Here is a 10,240-nt window from a genome sequence, read left to right as displayed (position 1 = left end):
TCTGGGCACTGGTTGGATCTTAACGATCCACTTAGATGCTTTCCAAACCCTAAAGCACATCCGAAAGAGATAATGCTACCTGTTTGGTGGTCTATTGACGGAATTATTCACCATGTCTTTTGAAAACGGAGGAAACGATTACTGCACATAAGTACTACAATGAACTTAGCGAAACGCATCGAAAACTGTCAGTTATCAGTTCAATACTAATCAACAAAAGGGGTCCGATTCTTTAGCATGATAACGCCCGACCGCACTTATCGTTAATTACAGTGCAAAAGTTAAACGACCTGGAATATTTTCCGCACTTTTCGCCAACAGATTATCATCTGTTCAAACATTTCGACCATTTTATCAAGAAGAAAGCATTTCGAAATGAAAAGGATGTGGAACAGGCCTTCGTGGACTTTGTTGATTCCAGATCTCGTAGTTTCTTTGTAGATGGCATGAACAAATTAGCGAAACATTAGCAAAGGTGTATTGATTGCAATGGTTCTTATTTTGAATATAATAATATAATTATTTGAATTCCGACGACGAAATCAGGCAGAACTTTTCGAACGACCTAATATTTTCTGTAATGGATGCTAACTTGAAATCAACTTTTGTTTCAGTGCTCAGATATGATACATACGTCTCACTGGTTAAACTAGCATAGGAGAGTGAAGTATGTAGCTCCTGAATGCACAAAGGTATGTAGAATAGGTTTGTTGGAATTTGGTATCTTTGTTTAATGTAGTTTTAAGAATGTAAGGTTAATGGGTAATATTAAATGAATTATAACGTGAAATAGGTCAATTTGTGGACAGGCGTAATATGTTACTCGGAACGACCTAATAATATTTCGACTTCTGTTTATTTAACACGGTACGAAATATGTACCGATTAAAAAATCGTAAGGCAAGGTTTTAATAAATGTACTCAATGATGAAAGACGAAATTACTTATGCACCGACCTAATAATTCTCAAGTAAAATCCATTGTCACATGCGCATTAATTCCGCGCCTCTTTCTTTCACAGAGAAAAAAATCTGTTGACCCAGTACGAACCATCGAGGGACAAGTATCTCTGGCACGAATCTTTAAAACTGGTTTAAAAATGACGATTTGATAAAGCTTACACGCGATTCGGCGAGAAAATGTCGGCGAGGTGCACCAGATCTGTGATCTTGATATCATTTTGAACGAGTTCAAGGCTGCGAGTTGCAGTCGTATCTTAAAAAGCCGAAACGAGCACGGCGGATGTTGCAACGCGACACGCTTCTATTTTCCGTCGAGCATCGTCGAGTGAACCGAAATTTCGTAATCGATCCTTAATGTCAGCGCCTCTTAGAGATGTCGAGACCTCGCTGGAATTCGCGAAAACTATCGATGCAACGATCCGATGAACACGAAACCAAACGTGCAAGAATCCTTTTCCCGTGCGTTTTCTTTTTTATTTCATTTCAATGAAATCAGGCGATTGGAACATTTTTACGACGCATGTAATGACAGCAATTATTGGAAAAAAAGGGTACTAAAATTTAACGAAGGTGTTGATAATCGGTCTTTTAAGCATACTTACGTAAGACAGCGAGAACCGCGGTGAACAGAGTCGCCGTCAGGCTTAAAAGAAGAAGGAAGAAGTATTAATCTCTGATTTTTATCGATTTTTATAAATGTTTCACAAATTGCAATTGAGCCGCTTGTTTCGAAAGTGGAGCAAGTCAATTTTCTGTTCTGACAATAAATTGTTTACAGATAAAAGTTTTACCATTAACTTCATCTTTTTCAAAACTACACTTGCCCCACTTTCAAAATAAACGACTTAATTGTACCTTTCCTTTATCATTTACGATTATTATTCTTTGGTAGATGTTCCGAAAAGAATTGAAATTTAGGTGAAAAAAGGGAATTATATTTTAAGCAGAGGAAATTACAGATATGTATTATTACATGGAAGTTTATACTTTTGCGAGGTAAGTAGAAATCACAGATTGTTTAATTATTATCGACGAAGATTTCTCTTGGTTTATACGGCTTCTAATAGAGAAATTTATTTGACGAGTCGTTGTACCATAATCGTACATAAGTGCACGCTTTGCTGGATAAGTGCATGTTTGTAAAACTGCAAACGAATAATGCCAAGGATGAGATACTGCAATACTATTGTTTTCAATCATCGGTGATTACTGTAATTGACTTACCAGTTCTAATATGTAGGAATGAGCTATAATAGTAAAAGAAGTAGTCGGTTATTCCAATTCCAATTGAATAGTGCAAAATTGTAGAAGAAACGTGTTAATTCGTCAGAATGCAAAATACCATTAAGTAATCGATTCTCAATGAAAACAGAAAACAGCCATGACCAGAATTGAACCGAGAGTACCATTGCATCACTATAGTGTTTCCAAACCGCAATACATTCTACTCGCGGTTTATGAAACTTTACGTCTTCCGTGTGTTACAATATTCCTGTCTACTCACTTTTCGACAACATTTATCTTACTATAAACAATTGAAATCTCCGAACTTTTACAAACTCAAAAGACGAAAAAGGTGAACATCCCTTAGCACGGTTGAACCATCTTTGTCTCTCACTTTCAATCTTCCAGAAATCTATTCAAAAAATAAACTTTTCCTTTACTCACGTGTTACTTTAAACTTGTAACTTTAGATCGAAAATCCCCTCCCAAAAGTAAAAGCAAAAGTAAAACCTAAGGAGATTTACTACACACATTCTTAATACACTCGTTGTCAGTCAAAAGGTGTCCGCACACCTGATTAGAATTTATTTAGCGTTGTCTAATTTCGACAGAGAAGGTAGAAAATAAATAATATTTGAATATAAACTGACTGACACTCGTTTTCTAACAATTAAAGTAAGGGAAAAGGATTGAGAGAAATGAGAGAAAACGATTTCCTTACAGTATCTAAGAATTCAGAAAAATGTTTACAGACAAGAATCCAAAGGCAAATACCAGTTTACAAGCGAGTAGAAAAGACGTCAAAATATTCTTCCCATAATGGAAAATATATATTTATATTCATATTTATTTGTTTAATTATTAACAAATTAACGTAAATTATTTTTCTTTGTACTAATAGTGAACGTTGTGTTTCTAAATAAAATAATGTAAATATTATTTATTTGCTGCATTCTCTGTTAAAATTATACAAAGCAAAATAAATTTGAATTAATTTGTTGAATTACTTTTTTGACTGAGTTTACACGAATCACTCTTCTTCACAATGCAAATCAATCTTCAACCCCTACAAATCACCACACTCCACAAATATCTCGAAATTTCGACGAGCTCACACAATTCATTCATAAAATTTGAAGAATTGAAGAGTACAAGCGAAAAAAGATGAATGTCTATTTTTTGCCTATTGTCATATTTGAATATTTCTAACCGTAGTACTTTTTATTCTAGAATTCATTTTTGTGTTGAAAGAGGAAAAATAAGTAAATGTTCACAAATAATAATTGTACAAATGAAGTTTGTATGGAAAAAGTATTACAGTGTATGTTGCACAGTGTCTTTGTGTTTCTCATCACGTTTGTGCAGTGATGAGAAGTCTACCAAAGTTATTTAGACAACCCATTTCAATCAGCTGAAGTGACAAATTTTTGTGTTTAGAATCTGTAAGCATCTACATACCTTATTGAAAATGTGCCTGCATTTTTACGCATTTTGCGTTGCACGTTAATTTTTTTTTTATTAAAATACACCCATTTATTATTTATGTATATTATCTGCACTTTTTTGCTTTCGATTACACATGCTTTACTTACTTAAAATTCAATAAAAACCTTCGATGTTCGTACCCTTCAGAATTATTAAATTTAAATTTTCCTTAAAAAATGAATAGAAAATAAAAACTCCCACTCCGTTAACAATTTTTAAATTAATAAATTAAATTCCTTATTTATTCTCCTTCCTTATTTATTATTTATTATTCCTAAACTGTGTCAGTATATCTTTAAAATATGAATTAATTCAACAGTATCCGAAGAATCAGTATTCAAGGTTTAAAGTTCGTTGTACTCGAAATAACATTAAGCGGACACTCGTCCCTTTCCACCTGTGCTCTTCGATTATTTGCACTGGAAAAATTCACCCCAAACCAAACTACCACGCAAGTCAACGAACTGCCACTTAAACAAACGGTTCCAATCCGGTACAAAAAACTGAACGAATTTCTTCTCGAAACTGAAGGACAAGGTAACAGAAGTTTAAAGTTCTCGTACCAAAGGCGAGTAAGAAGAGCGAACATTGCGGTTGGTCAGTAGGTTCTTGGCGACTAGCTGATCGAAAGACGGGGATGATATGTAAAGCCACGATCCCCGGCCAGGGATTGCCTTATCGTATTAGACATGTCGATTACCTCGTGCCACTTGTCGGTCATTGGTCAAGCCCCGTGGCGCGCGCCATAGAAGTTGACTGCTGGAGAACGGTTTCTACACAACCGTCGAATCACCTTTCTGCGGCGTTTCATCCGCCTTTCTTCGCGATTTTCGATACTCGAGTGGCATTTCGCGAGTAACAGCAGGGACTGAGGTGAAAATTAATCGGTGTTTCAGTAAGATTAATTTCAAGAAGGGGGAGTTCAGCTTGAAGGTACGAAGACATTGCCTTTTTTTAGTGAATTGAAAGTAGAACATGTTAAAGATATGGTCCTGCGATATTAAGAACGAATTTATAAGAATAACGAAGTTACAAGTACACATACAGAGATGCGTTAGGGTTCCAACTTTAAACGCGTTCTACTTGAAACCGTGTTTTTCAAGCTGGCGCACAGTGTTTCGAGTATATGGGCGTTCGGGACAAAAATCATAACTTCTAAATTAATCAGTTTTCGACCTAAGTTCTCTAATACTTTTTTGAAGAGAATTCAAATGTACATTGTCTGGCACATAAAAAAATATATGGTTTCATTTAAAAAAATTGTAGTGATCTTTACTTTTTAACGAATAAAAACTTTCTTGTAAATTTTCATTAACACAATTTATTGTCAACTGAATACTGATTAACTTTTGTGTGAAAAATTTGTTCATCAGTTTCGCGGAAATACCGGAAAAATCGTAGCGACCGTTCCGCATACAGGGGTTTGAGAGACAAATATAACTTTGTATACATTCAAAATTTCTCTTTTATTTTTTTTCGTAATTTTCATTAGGTATAACAATGTAACAATTTTCTTCATTTTGAGCTAGTTCTCGAAGTACATGACGAATTAATTTCGCCTGTGAATTAAGGGGGTAGGTACTAAGAATAGGACGCTAGAATACTGAACGTGTCGATAACCATTTTGGCAATTTTCTTCATTTTGTGTTTGTGCACTTAAATTTGATATTAATATAAAGATTATATGTTTAAAATTAATATACCAAAAATTACGGAAGTACTATTCGGTACTTTGTTTAAAAGTCTCGTTAAAGTTGATAAAAATTTTACGTAAAGAATTAGGAAAATTTATTACTATTGTAGTAAAATTCTGTGTCAGCTTTAAATGTATTCAGGTACTAAACACAACCTATAAAAATCAAATCAAGAACACAAATGGTCTGTCAATGGCACATATTTGAAAAATACACTGATTTTAATGAAGCAAATTAGCTGATTTTAATGAAGCAAAAAAGTATTCAGTCAAAATTATAGGTAATATTACAAACTACTGTTTGTTATTAACATCTTAAAATGAAAAAATTTGTAGATATTACACTTTGGATTTCTGATTTTTGTCCATTGGTCGAAACACTGTGTGGCGCGCAGAATAACTCAAAATGTAATCGATCGACCAACTGAGAATAAAGTCCATTCAATTCGATATACAGTTCTCCAGGGATTAATCTGACAATCAATATTCTTTTTATCTTTAATTATAGTATTTTTATGAACGATGTGAAACCGATTTATTTAATGGAAATATTGATCTTTCCTTCAAAATTGTCAAATTTTCGTTTTTTCATTATTACAAGTCGGTTCAATCCTAGCATAAATTATCAAAGAACAATAATATTTGAAATTTATTCCTTTCAAATCATTTTGAGAGGTGTTAACATATGACAACAAATTTACAATAACAGTATTAAAAATTCAATTCAAGAAAATTTTTGTGTTATATTCCAAGGATGTTCTTTTTTATCAAATAAAGAAGTATTACCATATCTTCACTAATTTAGCCAAAAAAATTATTAAATATTGCTTGTTTCTTGGGCTGTAAAATTGGACTCCCCGTTTAATTGAGCTAGATATTAAAAAGTGTTAAAGAGTGAACTTTTTAAGCAACCTCTGTCCCAAAGTTTTATAGCAGGTGAACAGCGGGCAACACCCGATATTATGTCATGCGGATTAATTTAAGTTACCTGAGCGCAGTGTTGGGTAAAAATTATTTCGAATAACGAATAAATTCAAGAATGACGAATAAATAAATTAGTTGCTATTCGTGGATAACGAAGAAATCGAATTATTATCTATATACAAATTTATTGTCCCAATATTAACATAATTATTCGTATTACAAAAAAGATCCTTTCTTCCGAAAAATGATTGTAATCTGACAGCAAAACGAGTCACGGTTCCATTAACACCACAAGTTAAATAAAATGTTAAACCAGTAAATAAGTCACGTGCGAACGGAAGACTCGATTTGCGAGCAGTTTCGCGCCGAAAGTTTCCCGCGTCAAGTCGCTAACTCGTTTATCCGCCGCATAAATCTGTTCTCTCGTGCTCGATGGGATTAACGTCGCGTTGGAATTGCGGTGTGAAACGTTAACTTCTTCTCGATTCACTTGACACCACACGACACGACTATTAAAGAATCTCTCGAACGCCGTCTTTTCTTTTTCTTTTTTTCTTTGTTTATTTCGCCACGTCAAAACATCGTTGGGAAAAAATGGAGAAAATAGGAAAAAATTTAATATGCCAACTTCTGCATATAAAACAGCAATTTTCATAAATATTTTTTCCAGTAAAAAGGTGTCAAGGGCTAAATCAGCCTTTTAGAGAGAACACAATGGAGCAGAAATAAAAAAAAGAAATGAGGAAAATTTAACGTGTCAATTTTTGAACTTAAACCAACCGAAAACGTTTTTAAGTATAAAAAAAAATTATGACAGATCATAGATACGTAAGATTGTATTTTAATATACTTGAATTAATGTTGTCTCTTTTGCAGTTTTATACAGTTTTACAATGTTACCGCAGTGTTTACACTTTTCATTTTTTCACGACTTTTTTTTATTTCTGATTTATACTATGCGACGTGTTGCAAGATCCGGTCGCTGGTGCATTACAAATCGATCTAGTTGGAGTTTTCACGTGATCGGGAACTCGTGCTGCTAATCGTAACGCTACGTATTAATATTGATGCGTCTGGAAGGTTGTCAGTGTTGTTATTTATTGAACATTCATTCGCTCTTTGTGGTTATGAACGCAAACGAGGGTTCGTGACGGTAATTATAACGTTGTTTTTCAATGTTAATGTACTTGGAAAATTACTAATGTCGTTTAGAGTGGATTTTGTGCATGTGATAAGCAGTGAAGTCTGTTAGAAGATTTTAATGGAGTATTTACACAACCTACTTGAGTAACTTAATTCTAAGTAAATTGAGCCTGAGGTAACTATTTAATAAAATTCTATTTTATTTATTTCTATCTTTATTTCTCTATGATAGACGTTAGTAATTTAATAAAATTATTCTGAATGATTTTATTCTGCAATTCTTTCGACTATCAAAACATGGATTTAAATTACGGACTTCTATCATTGACCAAAATAATATCTGTTTAATAATTTTGTCTTAGTTTCGGATATAGTGAAAGAATAGAAAAATAGATAGAAATTAAACATTTATTACTATGTAAAGAATCTTCTAATTGGAAATGGAAGAATTCTATTTGAACTTTTTACTAAGTGATTCAAGAGTTACTTTGATTCAAGTGAGAAGAAGTATTAATTCATGTATCTCGTAATTATGGTTCAAGTATTGTCGCGTCGCGTTCTTTTGCGATGTTCAACAGGAAGCTCGCGGTAGCGACTGTTACCCGCCAAATTAATCTTGGGTAACTAGTTCAAAATCTATTTTGCTCGAACGTTAGCAAAACGTAGAGTGCGTCACGAACGATTGACGACTTTGTTTCAAAGACTCAAATTGTACTCGAATGGCTGGAGAGAGTATCTTGTTCACACGAGGGAATCTTTCGAATGTGTTGTGTCTCCTCGAACGGTTCGAGATCTAGTGGTGTTCGCTCGATGGAACCTTTTCTGAACCTCTCGCTCGATTCCCGAATTTTTCTGGAGTCCGCGGAGACTCCCCCGCCAAGTGCAAAAAGAGCACGCTGATTGGATTTTCACGTACGCACAAATTACCAATCAACATGCCCCTTGAGTGTCACCCACCCTTCCATTGCGCCCTTAGCGCGTTTTTCCTTGGAAGGAGTGGGGCTCTACCTGCGGGTGCGTGGAATCTTCGCTGTCCTTCGGTGACACGTCGGAAATTACCGCCAGGTCAACCCTCGGCCGAGAGTGCCGTTATACGCACGTGTGGATTGACCCTTCAGGAATACCTAGTTTATGACACGTCTTCGGTTATTGAGGACGCGGAAAAGTCGAAATTCTAAAGGCATTGATACCATATAACTTTCATCTGAAACATTTCTTCGTATTTCTGATACTTACAGAAATAATTACATATAGACACTTAATACGGACATACTGTATAATTGTCAAATTTATTATACACGAAAGGATGTAATGCACAAAACAGAATGTAATCTGATAAGGCAACGTCCGAAGAATATGGTGGGTGTGATAAAATTTGCCAACTGAACTCACGTAATTCGCTTGCATGATTTATGTAGTCTGGCCATATGTACACTCCCAACCATAAGGCATGGGTCACCACCTTACCGTTTTACAATAAATCAAGATTGAACGAAAGATTTAGTTACTTGTTTCGATATGAACTCTTCTATTGATAACAATTACATTTAAGGAATGTATTTTTATCGATATGCCTGGTATTTTATTATAAATAATAAAAGAAAAACTGAAATATTTATATTGAAGATCAACACTAGAAGTATTTGGAAACACTACCCAACGTTACAAAAAGATCTGTGGAGACATTTGCAGCGATCCTGGAGAGAAGTTCAAGAAGAAACTTTAAAAAAATTATCTCGAGCCGACATTGGGAATCTGAAGAAAATTGAAAACTATGTATGTACCATTTTCAATATATTTTAACATTAGAAAACTATATTCGGTGCAAGTAATCTGTAGATCATCATTTGATTTAATAACACGGGTGTTAAACGGTGTTAATTTATAGCTAAAGCTCAAATTAGTAGGTGTCCTGTGACTTATGGACAGGGATGTGCATGTTTCATGGTGAAAAATCACTTTGTTCTGGTTTAAGAGTCCTGGGCATTTCTGAATTAATTGGTTTCATTTCCCAAAAGTAACTTGAAAGACAAAACACATCGCGGCACGAACTTATTGAACGACCTAATATTGTTTACTGTACAATTCAGTTTTGTATTTAGAAATTGAGAAAGAGACGAAAGTTCCAAGTTATTGCCATTTAAACAATAACAGTACAGTATATTCTCCGCAAATGTCAGACCGCATGGAAGCTAAACCTGACACTCCTAAAGTCAGGGACTACGTTTTCGAGCCTCACGCCCGCCTTTGTAGTTTGCCAAATGTAGACAAGGACAGCGAATAAAAGATAAGCATGAAACGTGAGTCCAGGCAACCAAGCGATTTAAATATCAACTTTTTTAATTTTAAGTTTTTTTATCCCGAAATTTTTCTTAACATATTGATGAGATTTTTCTGATGAAAATGACATAAAACACGACATAATTTGAACAACATTTACTTATTAACACGTTCACTGTCACGCCAGATTTACAGGTTGCTGTCAGGCGCCCACAAGAAAATACATTTTAAACATAGGATTATAGTATTATGCTTTATAATTTTTTTTTTTCAATTGAAAATAATGTCTAGCTAGCTATGACGTTCAAAATTTTTAGTTGACAACATTTATTTTATTTTAATTATTCTAAACATTTGAGGCACTCCAGTCACTGATGACCACCATGGCCATATCGAGGAAACAATCTAACGTTAAAACCTATTGAGTGATTAATTTAATTTCATAATATATCACTTTAGCGAGCCACCGTTTGGTTGCCAATTGTTTATCACATAGAGTCGGCCTACCTCCAAGTAAAAAAAAAAAAAA

At 34.3% G+C, this 10,240-nt stretch overlaps 1 protein-coding gene across 1 annotated transcript in view; it reads right to left on the bottom strand.

The window, feature by feature from the left end:
• LOC108578520 overlaps positions 1 to 4,260 on the bottom strand; it is an 11,950-nt gene extending 7,690 nt beyond the window's left edge. The window contains exons 1-2 of the mRNA XM_017941872.1: positions 4,235 to 4,260; positions 1,565 to 1,605 (exon numbers count right to left, since the gene is read on the bottom strand). Coding sequence (XP_017797361.1) covers positions 1,565 to 1,605; positions 4,235 to 4,260 — 67 coding nt within the window. The remainder of the gene's footprint in view (positions 1 to 1,564; positions 1,606 to 4,234) is intronic.
• Positions 4,261 to 10,240: the final 5,980 nt, after the last annotated feature.

The sequence above is a fragment of the Habropoda laboriosa genome, unplaced genomic scaffold, assembly GCF_001263275.1.
Source record: "Habropoda laboriosa isolate 0110345459 unplaced genomic scaffold, ASM126327v1 scaffold38, whole genome shotgun sequence".
NCBI classification, from domain to species: domain Eukaryota; kingdom Metazoa; phylum Arthropoda; class Insecta; order Hymenoptera; family Apidae; genus Habropoda; species Habropoda laboriosa.
This window is presented reverse-complemented; position numbering and strand designations above follow the sequence as displayed.